This window comes from Dendrobates tinctorius, unplaced genomic scaffold (assembly GCF_039654945.1).
Source record: "Dendrobates tinctorius isolate UK_male_01 unplaced genomic scaffold, ASM3965494v1 ptg000006l, whole genome shotgun sequence".
Taxonomy (NCBI): Eukaryota; Metazoa; Chordata; class Amphibia; order Anura; family Dendrobatidae; genus Dendrobates; species Dendrobates tinctorius.
Genome location: NW_027361674.1, coordinates 263,141 through 289,959, shown reverse-complemented (window position 1 = coordinate 289,959; position 26,819 = coordinate 263,141). Strand labels below are relative to the sequence as shown.

At 47.0% G+C, this 26,819-nt stretch overlaps 1 protein-coding gene across 2 annotated transcripts in view; it reads right to left on the bottom strand.

Annotated features, from left to right (window-relative positions):
* Positions 1-487: 487 nt before the first annotated feature.
* SRP54 (signal recognition particle 54) overlaps positions 488-26,819 on the bottom strand; it is a 76,351-nt gene continuing 50,019 nt past the window's right edge. For both annotated transcript variants that reach the window (XM_073569815.1, XM_073569822.1), the window contains exons 9-16: positions 25,049-25,197; positions 24,803-24,903; positions 22,492-22,578; positions 19,250-19,323; positions 4,783-4,891; positions 4,144-4,314; positions 3,627-3,722; positions 488-940 (exon numbers count right to left, since the gene is read on the bottom strand). In XM_073569815.1, the coding sequence (XP_073425916.1) occupies positions 849-940; positions 3,627-3,722; positions 4,144-4,314; positions 4,783-4,891; positions 19,250-19,323; positions 22,492-22,578; positions 24,803-24,903; positions 25,049-25,197 (879 nt within the window). In that variant the 3' untranslated portion in view covers positions 488-848. The remainder of the gene's footprint in view (positions 941-3,626; positions 3,723-4,143; positions 4,315-4,782; positions 4,892-19,249; positions 19,324-22,491; positions 22,579-24,802; positions 24,904-25,048; positions 25,198-26,819) is intronic.

Genomic DNA, 26,819 nt, shown 5'->3' with positions numbered 1-26,819 from the left:
CACAAAAAAAAAAACAAACTACAAAGAAAACTGGTGGCACCTCCCCTTTAAGCAGAAAATGAGTTAATGTAGCTGTCAAATATGCTGTGCCTGGATAACCCTGTCAACAAGATTTAAAATACTATCTCCAGACTATACTAAATGGATCTTAGACCAGATGATGATGGTCTACTTACTTTGAAAATCCATGTCAAAACAGCATTAGGGTATGTGCACAAGCAGTCTTCTTGTTGAGATTTGGGAGCAGAAATTCAAAGTTTTCAGGGCATTTTTACATTTGGAGAGTTTCCCTTCAGTTTCTAATCCCAAAACTCCATTTGCATGTAGCTTGAAAGTTTTCTTTAAAGACTTTAACTCTAGTACTTTAAAGAGTTTGTTTTTTTTTAACAAGGACTTTACTTAAATAGGTAATTGACCCAAGACCTTCTGAACAGGACCGTGCCCCACCGCACATTTCACCATCACACAAATAACTGCACAATCAGACTACAACCATTAAGAAATTTATTTTACAGCAGACAATTTTCCAGGAAACTGCCAGTGATGAAGTATACAAAGAGGTTAACATTGGTTGTAAATAGTCTTTATTAACATCTCCTATTTATTTCAAAACTTAAATTAATTTGCAATATAATTTAAAACTGGATTTCCTTGTAATAACTTGAAGTAAAAAGCCAAGTAGTAACATGACAAGGACCATAAGTAATCTTTTAGTCTCTAAATCCATTTTATTTCAGGTTCTTCTAGAAGCGACGTCGCTCTCTTTCTAGCAGAGTTTTGAAAGTCTCTAAAAGAAAGATGAGGTTGCAATATGAAGGATCCTCTGTTGAGAAAGGCAAAACGGTTGGCTACATGTTGTTAAATCCCATCATTCCTTTCATGTTACCAGCTGCTCCTTGTTGGAACTGTCTCATCATAGACTGTAGACCGGCCATTCCTCCTGCAAATCACAAGGACATTCATTAAAAATTCAAATTATATGAGAACAAAAAAACAACACGGTCTTAAGGAGCTCTGAGGCAAGGAAAAAGTTACCACCTGGGGAAGATAGCATGTCGCTATCGAAACGAGTCGTGTATTGCAGAAAACTTTTAATAAAAGGTTTGTGCTTTTATCCAATTTCCAATTGTTTTTCCTTGCCTCAGCGCTCCTTAAGACCGCATTGTTTTTTTGTTCTGATTCCTACATCCCTTGGTTAGGGTACGCGGCAGGAGCAGCTTTTCGGCTCAACATCATTCCCTGATTGGGCTGAAGCCTCTATAGTCACGTGGCAGGAGAAGCCTTCGGGCCTTCATTACCCTCGGTGTGGCTTGAGGACCTGCGGTGACTCCTCCTTTGGGTCACGTGGTTGGATTACGTGACTGCACCAGGAAGCCCTGCATGGCATGTAGTGAAGATCCCCCGCCACCACGGAGGGTCAAGTTGTCCCAGCGTTGCGCTTCATCTGGGGTTGTGCAAGGGTGCACAACCCCTGAAGGTGAGAGGCCGCTTGGCCCACATAATTGCATACCCTTTTTATATTGGATCCTTCACAAGTGCGCTCCCTGTTCTCTTTTTTTTTTTTCTTCACATTATTCAAATTAGACATCCATAATTAAATTCTACGGATCGTGGCAAAAAAAAAAATAAATAGATTTTCCTACGTGTTTCAAGCCAAAGTGTCGGAATTATCCTTAAGTCATGGCCTAAACCAGGGGTGGGCAATTAACTTTCCCGAGGGGCCACATGAGAGACCATGACTGCTGTGGAGGGCCAAACCAATAGCTTGAAATTAATTCTACTCAATATTAATTAATAATAACTGTATCACTTAATATTGAGCAGAATTAAGTATGCTGACTCCCCCCTATATATCTTTGAACCAAAGTACAGCCCCTTCTGTATATCGTATGAACCCCCCACAGCCTCCCCATATACAGCATGAGCCTCACACAACCTCCCCATATACAGCATGAGCCTCACACAGCCTCCCCATATAGTGCATGAGCACCACACAGCCTCCCTATGTATATTGCATGAACCCCACAGTCTCCCCATATGCTGCATGAGGTCCACACAGCCTCGCTATATATTGCATGAGCACCACAGCCTCCCTATACACTGCATGAGCCCCACATAGCCTCCTTTTATATTGCATGTGCCCCACATAGCCTCACCATGTGCAGCATTACACCCCCATAGCAGCCTCCCCACGTGCAGCATGACAACCACATAGCCTCCCCATGTGCTGCATGACAGCTCAGCCTCTCTATGTGCTGCACCACAGCCCCATAGCCTTCCCTTGTGCTGCACGGCAGCCCCATAGAATCCCCATGAGCTGCACGTCAGCCCCATAGAATCCCCATGAGCTGCACGACAGCCCCATAGAATCCCCATGAGCTGCACGACAGCCCCATAGAATCCCCATGAGCTGCACGACAGCCCCATAGAATCCCCATGTGCTACCTGTTACCCCCATAGAATCCCCACGCGCTGCCCGTCATCCCCCATAGAATCCCCATGCGCTGCCCGTCACCACCATAGAATCCCCATGCGCTGCCCGTCACCACCATAGAATCCCCATGCGCTGCCCGTCACCACCATAGAATCCCCATGTTCCTACACATGAAAAAAAAAAAAAAAAAAAAAAGCACCACATAGTCACCTCGGTCCCACTCCCTGCTCCCCTCTCTGCCTCCGGTGCGCTGACTCTCTGGCGGTACACAGTAAACAGCTGACGTGCTGAAAGGACGTCATAGTGTAAGGCCGGTTTCACATTAGCGCTTTTTCAGCGCGCGCACGACCGGGGGTAGCTCCGCCCCCGAGCCGGCTCTCTGCCCGGCGTGCCCGCCCCTTGCTTGTAGCGCCGCCTACTAGCGGACAGCGGCGCCTGCGATCGGCGCACCCTATCTTTAGCATAGGGTGCGCAGGCCGTGCGCTAGTTGCGCTTTGACCTGCGCTGCGCACTTTTGACGGTGCGCCGTGCGCGCCAAAATCCGAAAAGTTTGATTTTGGCGCGCACGGCGCACCGTCAAAAGTGCGCAGCGCAGGTCAAAGCGCAACTAGCGCACGGCCTGCGCACGATCTGCGCACCCTATGCTAAAGATAGGGTGCGCCGATCGCAGGCGCCGCTGTCCGCTAGTAGGCGGCGCTACAAGCAAGGGGCGGGCACGCCGGGCAGAGAGCCGGCTCGGGGGCGGAGCTACCCCCGGCCGTGCGCGTGCTGAAAAAGCGCTAATGTGAAACCGGCCTAAGCTGTTTCACAAGCTGATGGGTGGGGGAAGTGGCTGGAGGCCCATCCTCCATCAATGCTCACTGCACCTAGGGAGACAACGGAGAGAGCCAGCGGGCAGGCACAGTGCGGCCTGCGGACCTCTGGATTCCAGCCCTACGGCTGTCTCGGTCCTTGGGCCGGACTGAGACAGCCAGAAGGCTGTCCCTATGTTCCCCCTATCCAAATTTACTAGTAAAAGCAGCACAGTAACATTTTATGGCGGCACAGTAAAACCTTATGGTGGCACAGTAACACTTAGTGATGGCACAGTTATGAGCTCAATGATTGTATCCCAATGGGCAACTGATTAACACAGTTCCAGCTTCCCTGCCCCGACTTACTCCCCCCATCAATCATAAAAGGCAGTACTTACCCATGTGTTGTAAAACTCTGGGGTCCATCATTTTTGCCATTTGCTGATTTAGTTTGGCCATTTGTGAAGGATTTACATTCTTTGACATGTCACCACCTGGAAGTTAAAAAACAGAAAATAACATGGCCTGAAAAGTCTGTTCTTCATTAGGCAATGTCATTCAGAGAGACACACAATATATTAAAAGAGGTTTTTTTTTTTTTTTTTTTTTAAGTTACAGTGAGTAGTCTTGCAGATCTCATCTATCTATACATGCTGGGAATCCACTTCCCACTCGGACTTTCTCTGCCAGACCAGAAGCGATGACGTCCTTACCCTGCAAGTTAATGAGTGGCCGCAGTGGTCAGATAATAAGTCGCTGATGTCATCGTTTGTAGTCTAGGCGGAGATCATTGTAGCAGATACAAATAATTTTAACATTTCTCGATCTAGTGGCAAATTTATAATATGCCATGATAGACTTGTACCGTAAAAATATATCAGAAGGGTTACATTCACATACATTACACATACACACCTTTGAAAAGTCCTTTGATGCCACCCATTTTCTTAACCATTTGGGCAAACTTTGTGTATTGTGCTAAAAGCTCCTGTACATCTCTTGTAGATACTCCTGACCCCCTGGCCACTCTCTGAATTCTCCCAGGCTGCTTGCTGAAGAGTTTAGCACCGTCCGTATTATCGAGTTCTACAGAGAACAGAAAAAAAATGTACATAAAGGCACAAAGACCTGCAGAAGATGCTTCCCATGTCAATTAAGACAATACCGTCATATTGAATGTTGATTACATTCCCATTTACTTCTGGCTGCCTTGGTGACCTGCTAACAGCTGATCACTGGAGGTGAAGGATTTCAAACCTCCACCACTTTGATATGGATGGACTTGTACTAGGGATATGCAATCAAAATCCATTAAGCTTGTAATGCCATAATACAGCAGCCTCAGATAGTCATTGTACTAAGAGGCAAAGTTAAAGGAGTAGTGTCATAGGGAACCCTTGTGTATATGAGTTTACAGGCTTTTTATCGGGGTTTATTACCTTAGTACGCTGGCGTAATATTAAAGGATGGTGGTCTTGATGAGACAATCCCTTTAATTATAGGACGTCTAGTATAAACTCATGTAAACAGCTGCGCTCTAGCCCATAATCTTACCCTGATCGTTCATACTATCCATTATGGTCATAAGTTTCTTAAGTCGTGCCATTGATTCTTGCTCATTACCCTTGCTCATAAAATCTTGTCCAAAACCAGGAATCATGCCCTAGGAGCAAATACAAAGTAATGAGAAGGAAAACCAAACTCGAAAGCAGCTACAAAAGGGGTTTTTTTGTTAAATTTTTTAAAGAACCCTAGAAGGGAAACATACAAAATAAAATAAATAAATGCTCCACACGTTTGATTTTTGGGGAACTGCAATTTGTGAACATTCATTTATAGCTTTTACTGACAGTAACAAATGCAATGTGATAGCTTTAAGTCACGGCAACGTCGAGACTTTGGTGACTTGACAAAAAAATCGTATTGCGACATCCAATGTGGTAGAATTAAAGTATGAAAAAAAATGACTGCTGGATTTTTGATCGCAATCTGCAAGAAACTTTGCCATTATATCTCTCTTAATTGTAAAATGCTGCCCAAAATGTTGGCGCCATATAAATAGAATTCTTATTTTTTTAGGTAGCACAATGCAAACCGTCTAACTGCCACTTGGTTGTGCACTTGCTGCATTTATTTTTTCATTTTTTTAAAACAGCCAAACCGGAAATATACAAAGATCTGCGAAAAAAAATAGAAGTCAAATCACACAATATTTCATAGATTTACATGTGGACCCCAGTGCCTTTCTGCAACCTTTGGGGGGCAGAATGAACAAATCAACAGAAGGTGAAGAATTGGTTTCATGTATTTTTACGCTGTTGTTCTTCCGGTATAAGTGATTAGACGACTATTCTTGAGGTCAGTGCCATTACAGTGATACCAGATTTATTTATATTTAATATTATAACAAAATTTTTGGTTGCTTACTGTTTCTCTGAGCCTTCACTGGGGGACACAGGAACAATGGGTGTATGCCATGCTGTCACTAGGAGGCTGACACTATGCTGAAAAAAAGTTAGCTCCTCCTCCGCAGTATACACCCCACTGGCAGGAACTAGGATACTCAGTTAGTGAGAAAGCAGTAGGAGAAGCAACAAATAAAGGAGAGATAAAACAAACTCAAACTGTAACAGTATAATACAATAAACACAGCTGTTCAACCTGGAAGGATGCTGTGTCCCCCAATGAAGGCTCCGAGAAACAGATTTCACGGTAAGCAAGCAAAAATCCTGTTTTCTCTATCGCTTCATTGGGGCACACAGGAAACCATGGGACGTCCTAAAGCAGTACCCAAGGGGAGGGAACAGACAACTCCATTCAGGACAAATAACTCACCATCGTTACCTGCAAGGTCACCTGCAAGGTCCTTCTACCCCAGCCAGCATTCGCTGAAGCTAGGCATGGGCTCTGCAAAAACCTTGCAGACATGTGGAGGACAGATCATTGCTCTGCAGAGGTTCTGGGCGGAGGCCCTAAGAGTACCGCCAGGAGGCGCCCACTGCCAGGGCAGAGTGCATCTAAACCCAGAAGAACACAGTCATTCCTGACCTGGTAACCCAACCAATGCCGACTGGATTCAGCGAGCATCCGCTGAGCTGGAGGCCGGAGGACCTCTACACGCCAAGCCCATGAAACCGAAAAAAGGAGGAAAGGGTGGCCTTAGCCTGATAGGCCCAGTCGCTCTGGCCGGGTAGCATGATGAGAGAGCGCTACGAAGGATAAGTCTGAGCCGGACTTAAGGAAGGGAATTAAGAATGATTGACACTGAACCTTTGATATACAGAAAGTGCACAACTGCTACCACAGACTCTGCGAGACTCCGAGAGTGGTTGAGAGCCTGAAAGGGAAAGCTATAAAATGAAAAAGAAAAGGAGATTTTTGTGTACTCACCGTAAAATCTCTTTCTCTTAGCCTCTAATTGGGGGACACAGAACCATGAACCATGGGTGTTATGCTGCTGTCCACTAGGAGGCGACACTATGCATAATCTGAAAAAGATTAACTTTGGCTCCTCCTCTGCAGTATACACCCCTGGACGGCGTCAGCCTTCTCCAGTTTTGTGCCAAAGCATTAGGAGGAACGTAACCAAATAACATAACCATGCCTGTAAGAAGGCTACTATGTACGAGCTCAAAGAACAATATGAGAACTCAACCGTAAAACAACGGCCCATAAGGGCAACAGGGTGGGAGCTGTGACCCCCAATTAGAGGCTAAGAGAAAGAGATTTTACGGTGAGTACACAAAAATCTCCTTTACTCTGTCGCCTCATTGGGGGACACAGAACCATGGGACGTCCCAAAGCAGTCCCTGGGTGGGAAGCAATGGACGAATATTGTGCTAGCAGATCCCTAAATTTGGGGCACTGCCGCCTGCAGAACCAGTCTACCCAGGCTCGCATCCGCTGAGGACTGGGTATGAACACTGTAGTGTTTCGTAAACGTGTGTAGGCTGGTCCAAGTGGCCGCCTTACACACTTGTTGTGCCGAAGCCTGATGCCGAATGGCCCAGGAGGCCCCTACTGCCCTTGTAGAGTGTGCCGTGATACCGGCCGGAAGAGGGGAACTGTTAAGTCGGTAGGCCTCATGTATGGTGGACTTGATCCACCTGGCAAGGGTAGCCTTGGAAGCCGGCAGCCCCTTGCGACTACCTTCCGGAAGAATGAAGAGGGAATCAGACTTCCGGAAAGGTGCAGTCCTGGACACGTAAATCCGCAATGCTCTGACGAGGTCAAGCGTATGCAGAGCCTTCTCCACTCTATGAACCGGAACCGGGCAAAGGGATGGCAGTGAAATCTCCTCATTGAGGTGAAAGTTGGACACAACCTTCGGAAGGAAGGATGGTACCGTGCGGAGAACCACCTTGTCCTGGTGAAAAGCTAGGAAAGGCCGTCTGCAGGAAAGTGCTGACAATTCCGACACTCTGCGTAACGAGGTGATCGCCACTAGAAAAACCACTTTCTGAGACAGAATGGAAAGTGGAACTCCTCTAAGAGGTTCGAAGGGTGGAGCTTGCAATGCTGTCAGGACCAGATTGAGGTCCCACGTATCCAGCGGACGTTTGTAGGGAGGAACCAATTGGGAAACTCCCTGGATGAAAGTCCTGACTTGCGGTTTAATAGCAATGCGCTTTTGAAAAAGGACTGAAAGCGCCGACACCTGACTCTTAAGCGAGCTTAAGGATAGCTTGGCGTCTAGGCCCGATTGAAGAAAACCTAGTACCTTCGGGAGGGAATAAGGGAGTGGGACTTGTCCATGAGATTCGCACCAAGAAAAGAAAGCTCTCCAGGTACGATAATAGAGCTTGGCGGAGGCAGGCTTCCTTGCCCTGATCATAGTTGCAATGACTGCCAGTGAAAAACCTGCCTGGGTTAGAATCCAGGTTTCAAGGGCCATGCCGTCAAATTGAGAGCCCCTGAATTCTGGTGGAAGAACGGACCTTGGGACAGAAGGTCGTGACGGTCGGGTAGACGCCAGGGGACGTCTGCAGTAAGTTGAACGATGTCAGCGTACCATGTACGTCTGGGCCAGTCTGGCGCGATGAGGATGGTTGGAACTCCCTCTTGCTTGATCTTCCTCACGACCCTGGAGATTAGGGGGAGGGGTGGAAAAATGTACAGGAGTCGGAACTGGGACCAGTCCTGGACCAGGGCATCCGCTCCGAGTGACCGCGGGTCGTGTGTCCTGGCCATGAAATTGGGGACCTTGGTATTGAGATGGGATGCCATTAGGTCCACCTCAGGGGTTCCCCAACGTTGACAGATCTGGTAAAAAATCTCGGGATGGAGAGACCACCCCCCCCCCCCCCCCCCGAGTCCATTCCTTGCCTGCTGAGGAAGTCGGCTTCCCAGTTTTGTACACCCGGAATGTGGACCGCAGAAAGTACCGACCTCGTGTCTTCTGCCCAGCGGAGGATATGCGCCACTTCTCTCATCGCCTGGGCGCTGCGGGTCCCGCCTTGGTGGTTCACGTATGCCACAGCCGTGGCATTGTCCGACTGTATCCGTATGTGCGAGGCTGCAAGCAAGTGATGAAAGGCTCTCAGTGCCAAGAGGATGGCCCTGATTTCCAGAATATTGATGGGCAATGTCACTTCCCTCGGTGACCACTTGCCTTGTGCCCTGTGATGTAGGTGCACCGCCCCCCAGCCTGTCAGGCTTGCATCGGTAGTCAGGATCTTCCATTGTCCTGAGAGAAAGGGCTTCCCTCGTGAAAGCGAGGTTGGTTTGAGCCACCAATGCAGGGACCTCCTGGTTGACGACGTCAACCTGAACTCCCTGTCGAGGGAGAAGGGATTCCTGTCCCAAGATCTGAGTATGGCTAGTTGAAGGACCCTGAGGTGAAACTGGGCAAACGGCACTGCCTCTATTGCTGCTGCCATCCGGCCGGGGACTCTCATGGCAAACCGGAGAGATCGAGGAGGACTGCGAAGGAGTGTACGAACTCCCAGACGGAAGGCCAGTGTCTTGTCCTTGGGAAGGAGCACCAGGCCCCTGGAGGTGTAGAATAACAATCCCAGGAATGTTAGAGTCTGACTTGGGATAGTCGACGATTTCTGTAGGTTGACTAGCCATCCCAGGCGACTCAGTGTGTCTATTGTGATTGAGACACTGACCTCGCAGTCTTTGAAAGTGGGAGACTTGATGAGGAGGTCGTCCAGGTACGGGATGACTAGAATGCCTCTTGAGTGCAGAGCGTCCATGGTGGCCGCCATGACTTTGGTGAACGTTCTTGGAGCCGTGGCGAGTCCGAACGGAAGGGAGACAAACTGGTAGTGGTTTTGGTTGATCGCGAACCTGAGAAACCTTTGGTGGGCGGGGGTAATTGGTATGTGCAGATACGCATCCTGTATGTCTATGGAGGCAAGGTATTCTCCGTGCTCCATGGATGCAATGATGGACCGGAGGGACTCCATGCGGAAATGACGGACCCGTACGTAATTGTTGAGCTGTTTTAGGTCCAGTATGGGTCGGACGCTGCCTCCTTTCTTGGGGACTACGAACAGATTTGAGTAGAACCCTCGGAATCTCTCGTTTGCGGGAACCGGCACCACAACTCCTGCTTGAAGGAGAGAGGAGACCGCTTGGTGGAAAGCACGAGCCTTGTCTGGTAGTGTTGGAGGAATAGAGAGGAAGAACCGGTTCGGTGGAGCGGAAGTGAACTCTATCTTGTATCCGGAAGACACTATTTCCCTGACCCACTTGTCTTCTGTAATAGGCAGCCAGACTTGCTGAAAGAGTAAAAGTCGGCCGCCTACTGGTGGGGTGTCTTCCGGAGTTTGTGAGTCATGATGAAGCGAAGTTCTGAGGTTTTCCTCCCTTGGGTTTCGCTTGGCCTGCTTTCGACTGCCAAGACCTGTCCGGTCGCTGCTGCGTCCGTGGGTTGTCCCTGCGTGGAGAGCGGTTACGGTTTTGCGCTGGGCGCGAAACGGACCAGCCCGAGGAAATCCGAAAGGATCGGAATCGTGTCTGGTTTCTTCGTTTAAACGTGCGTTTCGGTTTTAGTTGAGGGAGAGAGGTACTCTTACCCCCAGTGGCATTGGCTATCATTGTGTCCAACTTTTCGCCGAAAAGTCTTCCAGTAAGATACGGAAGTCGCGTGAGGGACTTCTTTGAGGCTGCATCCGCTTTCCATTCTCGCAGCCAGAGGATGCGTCGGATCGTGATGGCGTTTGATGCTATTCCCGCTACACCTCTTGCGGAATCCAGGGCTGCATGAATCATGTAGTCTGCTACCACTGCTATCTGGACCGCTTGGTCCGAGAGCTCAGGATTTGAAGCTTGAAGACCCTCCTGTAGTTTTTTGGCCCAAGCCAGGATGGCCTTGGCCGCCCACACTGAAGCAAACGCAGGGCCCAGAGAGGCGCCTGCCGCTTCGAAAATAGAACGAGCCATGCGTTCTACTTGCCGGTCTGCTGCGTCCCTGAGAGTTGAGCTATCTGGCAGAGAGAGTAAGGTCTGCGCTGCTAGCCTCGAAACCGGGGGGTCCACTTCAGGTGGATCTGTCCATTGTTTGGTGTCTGTCTGTGGGAAGGGGTACTTCGCTTCCAAATATTTGCGATTAGCAAATTTTTTCTCAGGCTGCGCAAACTGTTTGGTAAGTATTTTCTCAAACTCATGGTGATTAGGGAAGACCTTAGGTGGTTTCTGAACACTTTCGAAGCAAACCCTATGTTCCGGGACTCCCGAGGCCGACTCTGGAATTTTTAGCACCCGATGGATGGCAGAGATTATGTCCTCAACTAGCGCTGTATTGCTAGGGGGAGAAGGTACCACGGACCTCTCCGTCGCGTTATCTGAGTCGGAGTCACAGATGCCCTCCGAATCCTGTGCCTCGCTAAGGTGATCCCTGGAGGGCGACCTGGGGAGGGGGTCTTCTGTGATGGGGGATCTCTGTGGTAAATTGCACTGTCTGTCTGTGACAGGAGACTGCCTAGGAGACCTGGAATGACGCTGTCTCTCCCTGGAGGGGGAGAACCTTGTGCTATAGGATGACTCAGGTGATCGAGACCTGTGGGTCCGCTTACGTCTGTGAGTCGGAAGCAGCATGTTCCTGAGACAAGCTGTCCGTTTGCTGTGTAACGTCCATAGCCGGAGCCCGACTCTGCAGAGCTTGCAGCCATGTGGCAGTTAGGTTGTCTATGGACTGTGTCATAGACTGACATCTGAGTTGCCCATTCCGGCGTGGCCTGTGACACTGAAGCGTCAGTAGGGACTCCCTGGGGTTCTGACCCAGAGTTCTGGATGCAGTCCCGGCAGTGCGGATACGTGCTGCCACTAGGGAGCGTGGCTTTGCAGGCTGTGCAGAATGCATAGAAACATTCCTGCCTGGTTCTCTTCCTTGAGCCCGGCATAGTGCACAGAGGCTGGCTATAAGGGATCGTACAGGGGTGGCTACGCAGAGGGAACCCATAGATAGCCTTATAGGAAGTATAGATTCACAGCTGAGTAATGAGAACCCAGCTGTGAGCTTACCCCACCGGTGTGCCCCTAGGTCCAGCGCCGACAGATCCCAGTTCTGTGCCCCCCGGAGACTGCTGTGATGCTCCTCTCCTGGATCTCATCCAAAAAAAATGGCCACCGGGACTCTGAGGAGAGGGAGGAGGGGGCGGAGAGCTGAAAAGGGCGCGCTGGGCTCCAGTGTGTCATTTTAGTCATCCGGGGGGTGGGCCGGGGAAAAGGCGGCGGCTTCGGCTAGGCCGAAGCCGCGGTCTAAATTAGAGGCCTGATGCCCAGGAGGGCTCCAGAGCGGCGCGGTAGTCCGGGGGGGGGCGCGGATTTGTACCAAACCCCCCCAGAATGGTCGACTGGATAGCGGTGGGGGTAGCAGGGGTAGCGGTTCCTGTATGGGGGGCCCCGGAGCGCTATGGAGCCGCTGCTGCTGCAGAGACAGGGACGCAGAAAAGCCCTGTCTCTGCTGTGCCATCCAGTCCGCACCCTCCCCCGGCCCCAACATGATCCCTCAGCTGGTCTGGGGTCCCTGGAAGCTGTGGAATGCTGCCTGTACTCCGACCCTACCTGAGGAGTCTCAACCTAATGCCCCCTGCGGGGGATTAGGGAGGGTGCGTCTGTCACCGTCCGGGGGTCATCATCCTCTCCTCAACCCAGACCCCAAAGGGGTTGGGGAAGGAGGGGGGTCTCGACCTCGAACCAGGACCCGAGGGACTGGGGAGGGAGCGACATGGGGAATAGCCACCTCGACCTCAACCGGGTACCCCTAATGGGGGACCGAGGAGGGAGCCATGCCGGGAGTCTCGCTGGAGACCCGCTTTTATTCATCTGTAGTCCTTTGGAAAAAAATCCCGGAAAAAGACGGAGGAAAAAAAAATTCTTAGGTGTGCCTCCTGCGACACTAAGCAAAAACTGGAGAAGGCTGATGCCGTCCAGGGGTGTATACTGCAGAGGAGGAGCCAAAGTTAATCTTTTTCAGATTATGCATAGTGTCGCCTCCTAGTGGACAGCAGCATAACACCCATGGTTCATGGTTCTGTGTCCCCCAATGAGGCGACAGAGTAAATGGATCCGTCCCTTGCAAAAACACAGTAATCATCAAAGCCCTGAATAAATCAGGACCTGGATAAACAAAACAAAACAAAAATCAAGCTATTCCCAGAAAACAAATTCTGAACACAGATTTCCTCCTGAAAGACAAGGATGGACTCAATCCTAGGTCCATGGTGAGTCACGCTGAGGAAAAACCACTGGAGAGCGAGGAGGTGACCTACTTAATAATTTGGTCCAATTGGAGCCAAAACGAAGGTAAATCCAGAAAGGCAAGTTGGTGAGGGACGCCTTTGGAGATAAATTCGCTCGACAAACCGCAAGTCAAATGGTCCTTTGGATGGGCACAATTTTGCTGGATCTGGGAAGGTGAAAGACCATGTATTTCCCTGCCAGAGAAATTTGGTCAGCGAGGATGGCCAATTCTTCCGATCGGCCTCCAGAAAGAATGCAGTGATGAGCAACTTAGCCCATGCGTCTATAAACCTTGCAACCCGGGTGGAGGCAAGGGCAGGACACAATGTAGCGGCGGACGCTTCCAAGGTTGACATGCCAAGGACTCAGAGTCCACCGTTGGTATCACTGAGGGAAGCACGTCTGGGAAAGGAAGGGCTGTATTGGTGGGAAAACTGGAAGCCAGAGGGTTCGTAGTCGGAGAAGTCGTCCAATTTGCGGTGCGCTCAGGAGAGAAGAGATACACGGAGGCGCTCTCTTCTCTGGAAGCGGCTGGACTAAGGTTTCAGAGAAAACGACAAGGAAAGACCTGAGAGTAGGCCACTGAGAACCTGCTAGAGAGCCGAATGCTGAAGACGTACTGAAGGGGCCCTAGGGATAACCCTGGATCTCATCACCACGATGTAGGCTCAGTCTGTCTAACACAACGGCTGAGAAAGGGAGAACCGTTGAAGAGACAACTGCTTGCCCGACTAAGCATGTAGAACGTAGACTACTGGACGACTTCGCAGACTGAGATCAAAAGGAAGCTAAAGCTCAAGCATACAGGGATGAGGATGAGTATGGAAAAAAGGTCTAAATGGGCATTGAAAGTACCCTAAAAATGAGCAGTCAGAGAAAAGTCCATGAAAAAACATCGAGTATGTCAACTACATGGACAGTTGACTCTAGAAAGGTGTCTATTATGCCAGCCAGGGCTGTGGAGTCGGTAAGCCAAACCTGCGACTCCGACTCCCACATATATTGCTTATATTTAAATGAAAAAATTATTGTAGTACAATGTGAACATCAGACATTGAATCAGTTTTATGATACAATAATCAAGATATTTAGATAGCACATAATATATATATATATATATATATATATATTTATTGGAATACAACTTTAGAACACAAAAAACTAATAAATTGTAAATATGTAATACACTATACAATATTGATTACATATATACAGTACAGACCAAAAGTTTGGACACACCTTCTCATTCAAAGAGTTTTCTTTATTTTCATGACTATGAAAACTGTAGATTCACTCTGAAGGCATCAAAACTATGAATTAACACATGTGGAATTATATAATTAACAAAAAAAGTGTGAAACAACTGAAAATATGTCTTATATTCTAGGTTCTTCAAAGTAGCCACCTTTTGCTTTGATTACTGCTTTGCACACTCTTGGCATTCTCTTGATGAGCTTCAAGAGGTAATTACCGGAATATGGTCTTCCAACAGTCTTGAAGGAGTTCCCAGAGATGCATAGCACTTGTTGGCCCTTTTGCCTTCACTCTGCGCTCCATCTCACCCCAAACCATCTCGACTGGGTTCAGGTCTGGTGACTGTGGAGGCCAGGTCATCTGGCGTAGTACCCCATCACTCTCCTTCTTGGTCAACTAGCCCTTACACAGCCTGGAGGTGTGTTTGGGGTCATTGTCCTGTTGAAAAACAAATGATGGTCCAACTAAAAGCAAACCGGATGGAATAGCATGCCGCTGCAAGATACTGTGGTAGCCATGCTGGTTCAGTATGCCTTCAATTTTGAATAAATCCCCAACAGTGTCACCAGCAAAGCACCATCACACCTCCTCCTCCATGCTTCACGGTGGGAACCAGGCATGTTGAGTCCATCCATTCACCTTTTCTGCGTCGCACAAAGACACCGTGGTTGGAACCAAAGATCTCAAATTGGACTCATCAGAACAAAGCACAGATTTCCACTGGTCTAATGTCCATTCCTTGTATTCTTTAGCCCAAACAAGTCTCTTCTGCTTGTTACCTGTCCTTAGCAGTGTTTTCCTAGCAGCTATTTTACCATGAAGGCCTGCTGCACAAAGTCTCCTCTTAACAGTTGTTGTAGAGATGTGTCTTCTACTAGAACTCTGTGTGGCATTGACATGGTCTCTAATCTGAGCTGCTGTTAACCTGCGATTTCTGAGGCTGGTGACTCGGATGAACTTAACCTCTGCAGCAGAGGTGACTCTTGGTCTTCCTTTCCTGGGGCGGTCCTCATGTGAGCCAGTTTCTTTGTAGCGCTTGATGGTTTTTGCCACTGCACTTGGGGACACTTTCAAAGTTTTCCCAATTTTTCTGACTGACTGACCTTCATTTCTTAAAGTAATGATGGCCACTCATTTTTCTTAGCTGCTTTTTAATACAAATTCTAACAGTCTATTCAGTAGGACTATCATCTGTGTATCCACCAGACTTCTGCACAACACAAATGAAGGTCCCAACCCCATTAATAAGGCAAGAAATCCCACTTATTAAACCTGACAGGGCACACCTGTGAAGTGAAAACCATTTCCGGTGACTACCTCTTGAAGCTCATCAAGAGAATGCCAGGAGTGTGCAAAGCAGTAATCAAAGCAAAAGGTGGCTACTTTGAAGAACCTAGAATATAAGACACACAGTATTTCCAGTTGTTTCACACTTTTTTGGTAATTGTATAATTCCACATGTGTTAATTCATAGTTTTGATGCCTTCAGAGTGAATCTACAATTTTCATAGTCATGAAAAGAAAACTCATTGAATGAGGTGTGTCCAAACTTTTGGTCTGTAGTGTGTGTGTGTGTGTGTGTGTGTGTGTGTGTGTGTGTGTGTGTGTGTGTGTGTGTGTGTGTATATATATATATACACACACACACACACACACATATACACACACACACACACACACACACAACTTGTCCCCCAAAAAAAGAAGCAAGCAGTCACAAAATATTTCTTTCTCGCTTCATTGGGGGACACAGGAAACCATGGGTGTATGCTGCTGCCACTAGGAGGCTGACACTATGCAAAAAATAAAAAGGGTTATCTCCTCCCCAGCAGTATATACCCACCAACTGGCAGAAAGCTATTCAGTTAGTGAGAAAGCAATAGAAGAAGCAGAGAATATAACAGAATGAATGCAACAGATAACAGCAGAACCTGAAAAAAACAAACAGTAAACAAGGGCAGGTGCTGTGTCCCTCAATGAAGGCTCAGAGAAACAGATTTTACGGGGAGTGCCCAAAATCTAGTTTTCTCTCTCGCTTCATTGGGGGACACCGGAAACCATGGGACGTCCAAAAGCAGTCCCAAGGGTGGGAAGAATAATACCCTTAAGTCAAAGCTCAGGACACTGCGGCTTGCAGGACCTGTCTACCAAGGATCCCATCAGAAGAAGCATGAGTATGAACCCTGTAGAATTTAGTAAAGGTATGAATGGAGGCCTATGTAGCAGCCTTGCAGAGCTACGAGGCCGATGCCTGATAACGGACTGCCCAGGAGGCTCCCACTGAATGTGTGGAGTGTGCAGTAATCCTCAGTGGCCGTGCCCTACCTCTTAGACGGTAAGCTTCCAGAAAGTTGGAATGGGTCCACCGAGCAATGGTAGACCGGGACACAGGAAGACCCCTTCGAGGACCCTCAGGGATAATGAACAGAATATGAGCTCTGGAGGACCTCAGTCCTGGACAAATACTTTGGGAAGAAAGGATGGAACCGGACGCAGGACTAACTTATCCTGATGAAGAATCAGATAAGGAGATTGACAGGAGGGCGCCGCCATCTCAGAAACCCGTCTGATTGAGGTGATCGCGACCAGGAAGGCGAACTTTCAGGAAAGGAATATGAACGAGATCTCACGCAGTGGTTCGGAGACTTTTGTAAAACATCAAGTACCAAATTAAGATCCCAGGGATCCACCGGTGGATTGTAGGGGGGAACGGAGTGGGCCACTCCCTGAACAAAAGATTTAAGCGGTCAGCGAACGGCTAAATTCCTTTGGAACAGGACAGAGCTGAAATATATCCCTTAATGGAACTAAGAGACAGACCGGATTCCAGACCCAATTGTAGAAAGGACAAGATGGATGGTAGATGAAAAACCATTGGAGTGATTTGGTGATCTTAACACCAGTGGAAATATGCTTTCTAGGTTTGGTGGCAAATCTTGGAAGACGAGGGTTTCCTCGCCTTGATCATGGTTTGTATGACCTGGTCGGAGAACCCAGCTGATCTCAGCACCGCATCTTCAACTGAGCGACTGAAAACTGGTGGAAGAGGGGCCCCTGCTGACAAAAGGTACGGACGATCCGAGAGTCTCGATGGCATGTCCACTGCGAGGTTGACTAACTCTGCGTACCAGGGTCTCCGAGGCCAATCCGGGGCGATGAGGATCGCGGGAATTCCTTCCACTTTGATCTTTTTGGCTACCCTGGGGATTAGCGGCAGAGGTGGGAATAGGTACGGAAGGGAGAACTGTGCCCAAGATATTGCGAGTGCATCGAGACCGATTGCCAGCGGGTCGCGAGATCTGGACACAAACTGCGGAACCTTGTGGTTGAGCCTGGCCGCCATTAGGTTGACATCTGGAGTTCCCCACCTGAGACAAATTTTGTGGAAGACTGACTGGTGCAGAGACCATTCGCCTGCGACCAGCCCTTTTCGGCTGAGAAAATCTGCCGCCCAGTTTTCGACCCCTGGTATGTGCACTGCGGAGATCACTGGAACATTCCGCTCGGCCCAAAACAGGATCTGAGCGACCTAAACTAATTTTTCTTATCGTTCAGGTTATATTGTGGGATTATCTAAAGCATTACAAAATGCTGCTGATAAGCCCATGATGGCGGTGTCGGCAGCTGATAGTCGAAAAATGGGGTGACAGATTCCCTTTAATAAAAAAACAACAAAACCTAAAGGTAGATATGGGGCTGAGAGCAGCTCATGTCCACCTCCTACTGACACTAAGCTAAAACTGAAAAGCTTTCTGCCAGTTGGTGGGTATATACTGCTGGGGAGGAGCTAACCCTTTTTTTGCATAGTGTCAACCTCCTAGTGGCAGCAGCATACACCCATGGTTTCCTGTGTCCCCTAATGTAGCGAGAGAGAAATATTTTGTGACTGCTTGTTTTTTGTGGGACAAGTTGACGTTTTTATTGCTACTATTTTCGGGCACATGACATTTTTTGATCGCTTTCTACGCTCATTTTTGGGAGGCAGAATGTACAAAAACCAGTAATTCAGGAACTGTCTTTCTTGTAAGGCTATGTGCACACGTTGCGGATTCACCCGCGTATTTGTATCTGCGGATCCGCAGGTAAAACTGCAGCTAAAATGACCTGCGGTTTTACTTGCTGTTTGACACCTGGAAAATGGAATAGGTGGCAAACCGCAGCAGAATCCGCAGAAAGAATTGACATGTCAATTCTTTCTGCGGATTCAAAACCGCAGCTTTTCCGCAGTTGAAAATCCGCAGCAAGTGCACAGCAGAATGTAAATCACAGACTTGCATTGTACTGTACAATGTCTGCAGAACTGCTGCGGATCCGCAGAGGCCAAATCCGCAGCGGATCCGCAGTAGAATCCGTAGCGTGTGGTAAAATTTATAAGGCAACTTTATTCTTTGGGTCAGTACAATTACAGAGATACCACATTTATATCATTTTTGTATGTTTTGTCGCTTTTACACAAATTATTTAATAGAAAAAAAGAATTTCTTTTCCATCACTTTATCTGAGAGCTATAACTTATTTTTCCACTGATGGCAACTTCTTTTTTGAGTGACAAGGTGGTGTTTTCAGCTATATTTTTTTGTTTTATTTCCATTAGACATTTTGATCAGGTTTTATTCCACTTTTTGTTCGGCTGTATTATGACGATTGTCCAATTTTTTTTATTTTTTTTTCCTTAACTTTAATTAGTCTGATTGCTGACATAATAAATTGCAATGCATTATACCTGTCAGTGCTGCACTGACAGAAGCCTCTTAGACCATGCTCCTGGCATGATCCATCATGCAGACATCACGGGGGCACTGATCGGCAGCTCTCTCCCCTGCCTTCTAAATACGGTGATCTATATCGATCGCAGTATTTAGGGGGTTAAATGGCTCGGGGCGGTGTGGCCACAGCTTCTGCAACCCACAAGACTGTCATGAGGTGCCCATACGTCAAAGGTCGGGAATGCCTACCCATCCGTATGGGTATGTCAAAGGTCGTGAAGTAGTTAAAATGGTTAACACCCAAGAGAATCCCATAAGTAGCTATCACAGTCATGGTGCTTACAGTAGTTCTGGAGCAAAACACTTACCAAAATCTGGCTAAATGGACCCATTTTCATGATATTTTGAAATTGTTCATACATGTCGCGTAGTGTAAACTGACCTTAGAACATAAAGAAAAAGAAAGGATTATTCAACTTTCTGGAAAGAAAGGTTTGAGACCCAACAAAGTCTTATTTGCATTTTTATAACATAAAAAAGTGATTTTTGTGTACTCACCGTAAAATCCTTTTCTCCGAGCCAATCATTGGGGGACACAGGACCGTGGGCTGCTGCCACTAGGACACTAAGCAAACAGAAAAAATTAACTTCTCCTCTGCAGTATACACCCTCCTACCGGATCTAATCGAACCAGTTCAGTGACAAAGCAGTAGGAGCTTGTAAGTATGAAACAAATTACTTTGTCAAACCAAAGAACCAAAAACTAAGTCATAAGACTAACAGGGTGGGTGCAGTGTCCCCCAATGATTGGCTCAGAGAAAAGGATTTTATCGTGAGTACACAAAAATCCCTGTTTCTCCTTGGCCTCATTGGGGGACACAGGACCGTGGGACGTCCTCAAGCAGTCCCTAGGTGAGAAACAACACAACAGCTGAATCCCCATGTACCAGTAGGGTGCAGCTGTGCTATAGATATGAAACAGCCGATTGCAGAATCTGTCTGCCAAGGGTCGCTTCTGCCGAAGCTCGAGTATGAATATTGTAGTGCTTTTCAAATGTGTGTAAGCTGGACCAAGTCGCAGCATTGCAGACCTGCTGGGCCGACGCCTGATGCCTAATGGCCCAAGAAGCACCCACTGACTGAGTAGAGTGTGCTTTAATTCCCGCTGGTAGAGGTTTGCCTCTGACACAGTATGCTTCCTGAATCGCCGAGCGAATCCACCTGGCTATTGTATCCTTAGAGGCAGGTAGGCCATTCCTGTTCCCTTCAGGAAGAACGAAGAGGGCATCCGTCTTGCAGAAAGACGTCGTCCTAGAGACATACCTTCTAAGCGCTCTCGCTAAATCCAATGTGTGGAGAGCCTTTTCAATACGATGGATTGGAGCCGGGCAATACAATGTCCTCATTCAAATGAAATAGGAAACGACCTTAGGCAACAAGATCAACGACGTTGTCCTGATGGAAAGTTAGAAAAGGAGCCCTGTAAGACAAGGCAGCCAACTCCGAGACACATGAGACTGACGTCACCGCCACCAGAAAGGCAACTTTCCAAGAAAGAAGGGTTAGCGACACGTCCCGTAGCGGTTCGAAAGGAACCTCCTGTAGAGCGCCCAGGACCAAATTAAGGTCCCAAGACTCCAACGGCATCTTGTAGGGAGGCACCACATGGGAAACTCCCGGCAAAAAAAAAAAAAGTTTTTACCTGCAACCTAGTGGCTATCCTGCATTGGAACAGGATGGATAAAGCTGAAATTTGACACTTGAGGGAGCTGAGTGCCAAGGTTGATTCCATGCCGGTCTGGAGAAACTCCAAAATAGACGGGATGGAAAAGACGAGTGGAGAACGACCACAGTCTCTGCACCATGAGAAAAAGGTCTTACAGGTGAGATTATAAATGTGCATCGACGCCGGCTTCCGAGCAAAAATCATGGTGGAAACCACTTGAAGAGAGAAACCGGCTTGGGTTAAAACCCAGGGTTCAATGGCCAGGCCGATAAACTCAGAGCCCTCGAGTTCTGCTGGTAAATCGGGCCTTGAGAGAGCAGGTCTGGGCGATCTAGCAACCGCCACGGACCATCGTCGACGAACTGCACTAGTTCCGCGTACCACGCCCGGCGAGGCCAATCTGGGGCAATCAAAATCACCGGAATCCCTTGCGCTCTGATCATCTTGTTTACCCTCGGAAGCAATGAAATCGGGGGAAACACGCAAGGGAGGTGAAACTGATGCCACGGGACAACCGTGGTACATGAGGCAAACATTATCGTGTGTGTTTTGTTAGTCTTATTAGCTTTTGATTGAGACATAGTAGCCCCCTTGCTGCACTGAGGAAAACGATGACTGTACTGCAGAAAAGGGTTTAAGCTTAGCTGCGGTGTCCTGCTTGCTACCACCTGCTGGTTTGCCTGTTTCCGCCAGCGACCTCACCGACCAGCTATTGCTCCACAGATGCTCACACGTGTGTGCCTGCAGTCTCTGGGGAGGAAGGCATATGGCCGCCAAGATTAACTGTGGCGCTTCTCGTTTGGAGTTAGAAGCGCTTGAAGTGTGGGCAGGGAGAAGGCAATGGCGCTTCTCGTTCAGCAAGGAGAGCCTGAAGCGTGGGCGGAGCCGCCGCTGCCCCGGTGGGCGGAGTTAAGGCAATGGCGCCTCTCATTTCATGAGAAACCCCTGAAACGTGGGCAGAGCCGAGGCCTAGTCCGGCCAGAAGCCGGGGACTGGATTTGCGGCAGCAGCGAGCGCCGACATGAGAGAAGTGCACATGGGACACCCATCCAACCGGGGGCCAGGACCATCTCTGCACCTAGGAAGCCCTCCTGCCGACCAAGGACGCTGCGCTTACTTACTGGCCAGGTCTGAATGCGGTGCCAGATGTAGCAGAGCCGGACCCGCAGGTGTGCTGGCCGCACAGATCACACTCAATGCACCTTCCCTTTGATAGGGAGGTGGAGAGGGCCCATTCGCCTCCTTCCATCATCCGCTTTCTAACAGTGGTGATGCAGTGGTGGCTGCACGGACACCATTGGGAGCCTCTGTGTATCTCCTGGGTTCAATCCATTGGGGTGGGGGAAGGGCTTTTGTCTGGCTGAAGGCCATGGCTCCAGAAGGGCGTACATGGGGGCGACACCCCATGTTCCCATCTGTTGTTGGTGTGGGGAGAGTGGACACATGAAAGAGACCCGTCGCCCCTAAAGTGAGCCCAGGCATGGCATTGTGACGATGCAGGAGGGGGTACGGGGAGACGACACTCCGCGTTCCTAACTGTTGATGATTTTGGGAGATCAGGGCCTTGAAAAGGACCCGTCACCCCTTATTTCATTTGGAAAAATCAACACAAAAATGAAAAAAGTTAAAAAATTGAAAATAATAAAGTTGGGGTCTGAAAGCCAGACCCAAATGCCTGCTACAGGCACTGAGCAAGAACTGGTTTGATTAGAGCCGGTAGGAGGGTGTATACTGCAGAGGAGTTAATTTGTTCTGTGTTTGCTTAGTGTCCTCCTAGTGACAGCAACAGAACACCCACAGTCCTGTGTCCCCCAATGAGCCGAAGGAGAAATACGAATAACCCCACTGTCCACAGACACCCAGCATTTTTCACATATTACTTACCATGCTTCAATTTCTCTATCAGAGCCTCATTGTCGTCTAACTTCAACTCATTCACCTTATCAATCAAACCTTCAATATCTCCCATTCCTGTGGGAAACAAGATGATTAAAAAAAAAAATGCTTTTTCAATGAGAAAGCAGACACGCAATAAGACATCTTGAGACATTGGCACCTTTTTTAACTGACAAGTATTAGGCTGGGTTCACACAAGTTTATTTCTGTATATGGACTGAATTGCCCAAACTTGCAGCCCCAGACACACATGAAGCTGTAAATTCCGATTAGGAGACCAACAGCAGGTATGAGGTTTTCGGTCCGTATATGGGCCGTGAAACACACTTGTGTGAACAAAGCAAAAGAGTTTGTATTGGTAGGGTGCAATCAGTGGATTGTGGTTGCGTCATCTTACCTGGTTAATTATGAAATCTACACTACACTAAACTTTTGAACGGTCACTTAGAAATTTCCTTATTTTTGAAAGAAAAGCACAGTTTTTTCCAATGAAGCTAACATTAAATGATTCAGAAATACACTATACATTGTTAATGTGGTAAATGACTATTCTAGCTGCAAGCGTCTGGTTTGTAATGCAATATCTTCATAGGTGTATAGACGCCCATTCCCAACAACCATCACTCCAGTGTTCTTATGGTACTTTGTGTTTGCTAACTGTGTAAGAAGGCTAATGGTTGGTTAGAATACCCTTGAAAACCCTTGTGCAAGTATGTTAGCACAGCTGAAAACAGTTTGGCTGATTAGAGAAGCTATAAACCTGACCTTCCTTTGAGCTAGTTGAGAATATGGAGCATTACATTTGTTGGTTCCATTAAACTCTCAAAATGGCCAGAGAAAAAAGAACTTTCATGTGAAACTCGACAGTCTATTCTTGTTCTTAGAAATGAAGGCTATTCCATGCGAGAAGTTGCCAAGAAACTGAAGATTTCCTACAACGGTGTGTACTACTCCCTTCAGAGGAGAGCACAAACAGGCTTTATCCAGAGCTGAAAGAGAAGTGGGAGGCCCCGCTGCACAACAAGACAAGTACATTAGAGTCTGTAGTTTGAGAAATCGACGCCTCACATTACTATTTAATGAACTGGCAGCTTCATTAAATAGTACAAGCAAAACGCCAATGTCAACGTCTACAGTGATGAGGCGACTCCGGGATGCTGGCCTTCAGGGCAGAGTAGCAAAAAAAAAAAAGCCATATCTGAGACCGGCTAATAAAAGAAAATGATTAATATGGGCAAAAGAACACAGACAATGGACAGACAAATATAAGTATGAGGTGTTTGGATCACACAGAAGAACATTTGTGAGACGCAGAACAACTGAAAAGATGCTGGAAGAGTGCCTGACGCCATCTGTCAAGCATGATGGAGGTAATGTGATGGTCTGGGGTTGCTTTGGTGCTGGTAAAATGAGAGATTTGTACAAGGTAAAAGGGATTTTGAATAAGGAATGCTATCACTCCATTTTGCAACGCCATGCCATACCCTGTGGACAGCGCTTGATTGGAGCCAATTGCATCCTACAACAGGACAATAACCCAAAGCACACCTCCAAATTATGCAAGAACTATTTAGGGAAGAAGCAGGCAGCTGGTATTCTATCTGTAATGGAGTGGCCAACACAGTCACCAGATCTCAACCCCATTGAGCTGTTGTGGGAGCAGCTTGACCGTATGGTACGCAAAAAGTGCCCATCAAGCCAAACCAACTTGTGGGAGGGGCTTCTGGAAGCACAGGGTGAAATTTCTCCAGATTACCTCAGCAAATGAACTGCTAGAATGCCAAAGGTCTGCAATGCTGTAATTGCAGCAAAGGGAGCATTCTTTGACGAGAGCAAAATTTGGAGAAAATTATTATTTCAAATAAAAATCTTAATTATGAAAATTGTCAATGTCTGGACTAGATTTTAAATTCATTTGGCAACTTATTTGATTAATAAAAGTATGAGTTTTCATGGAAAACACAAAACTGTCTGGGTGACCCCAAACTTTTGAACGGTTGGGTATATATAGTGTATACATCACACAACAAGACAAGCCTTAATCTAAATAGTTTTCTGCTATGTTATAAGTCACTAGAAAGTCAATTTAAATAGAAGGACCGCAGTGTCACAAATGAATATCAAACCCAAGGGCGCATTCAGACGACTGTGTAAATTGGTCCTAGACTCAGAAGACTGGCCGGCCACGGGTCTTCTGAGCAGAGTGTGACAGCCTCTGGAGATTCGTGGCCAGTCAGCACATTGCAGTGCGCTCTCAGACCGATTTACACGGACGGATATTACCATGGGACCAACTTACCTAGAAGTTTGCTGATAAAAGGCTGCGTTTTAAATGGCTCAAAATCATCAATATGTTCTCCAGTTCCAATGAAAATAATTGGGCTCTTTGTAGCAGCAACACTAAAAATAGACAAGAGAAATCATGGATTTTGTGGGTGCACAGCCTCACACAAGACCAAACAAATATAATTAGCTGATACTATAAATAAGGTTATTTAGATATCAATCTTCTGCCGCAAACATTAAGTGAAATAAACAGACTTACGCACTAAGCGCGCCCCCTCCTTTCGCATGACCATCCAATTTGGTGACAATAACTGAAGCTACGTCTACTTTATCCTTGAAGGCTTTGGCCTGAGATTCACAAGCCTGTCCGATCGAGGCATCCATAACGTATACAATGTTATCTGGTTGCTAAGTATTGGATAATAAAAAAAAAAAAAAAAAAAAATAATAATACAATTACACATAGATGCAGAGATGGGTGGCTGTAGAATGAAAATTAGAAATCTATGCGCCATAGTAATGATTCCTTCACGTCCTAAACCGCAGCAATTTTCAGGTCCCAGCCACCATCAATAGGAGTGATTGACAGATATATATTCTTTGTGGATAACATGTCACTTTGCAAGGTGGTAAACAGCAAGTGTTAAGAAACAGAGACATGGGACCAAAGAGGAACAACTACGTTATCAATGTGCCAAATATTCAGCCAGTGTTTGTTTACGATCTCTTAGTGTAATTGCAAATAGCGGCTGATTACATGACTTTGGGCTCGTTGACTAATCCTCAAAACTTTGATTTGTGCTGCTTTTGCCTGCATATATCATTGCAGAAAAGAAAAGATGCCCAACACTTTCTTAGAAAGGGAAGGCGGTATAGATGTAAGATGAACAGACATATCAGTCAATACTCCACTCCATGTATACAACTGAAACCAGGAGAAAGAAACGGAGTATAGGATTTATTAGAATATAAAAAAGTATATAACTTTTATAAGTCATATAAATATCATAGTTTTAATAAAGGTGATACAATTACACGAATGACAGGACATGCACAAGGAGAGATGAATAGTGCACAAAAAAATACCCCTACATGACCATAGCATCAGTATACTGTTAACTGGTGGTGTCAGGGTAAATATAGAGAAAGAGAGTAACTGTGCATCTGACAAATACACTCAGAATGTCAGTAGTACTAGTGACCTAAGTCAACAGCAGAGTGACGGTAAGCAGTAATAATAATGGTATGCCAGATATGGCGCTATTGTTCTCTAATAAATAGGCAGGCATAAATGAAGTAAATTAGAAGCTTACCGGACAGAATACACGGACCCAGCACTGCAGGGTTAACCCCGACGCGCGTTTCATGCTCTCACAGCGCTTTCTCAGCTGTGAAACGCGCGTAGGGGTTAACCCTGCAGTGCAGTTATGCCTGCCTATTTATTATGGCGCTATTGCTCTCTATCTGGCATACCATTATTATTACTGGTTACCGTCACTCTGCTGTTGACTTAGGTCACTAGTACTACTGACATTCTGAGTGTATTTGTCAGATGCACGGTTACTCTCTTTCTCCCCCCCCTCCCTCCCTGGTTTCTGTCCTGTTAGTCCATTTAGCACTCTTACTACAAACTATTTTTTAGAGCGTTTATCTAGTGTTGTTGAGTTTGTGCACATTTTTTAGCAGGCTCATGAAATGTTTATGCCATACGTATTTGCCCATTGTGGTTTACTTTTGATATATATGGGATATTACCTGCCAGATTTACCCTGACACCACCAGTTAACAGTATACTGATGCTATGGTCATGTAGGGGTATTTTTTTTGTGCACTATTCAGCTTTCCTTGTGCATGTCCTGTCATTCGTGTAATTGTATCACCTTTATTAAAACGATGATATTTATATTTTATTAATACAAAATATAAAAAACAAGGCGTAATAAGAAAGGTGTCACACAGATCACAAAGGGACTAACGAAGTCCATAGAAAATCCTACCACAGCAATTTGTTAAAACATTGTATATATAAT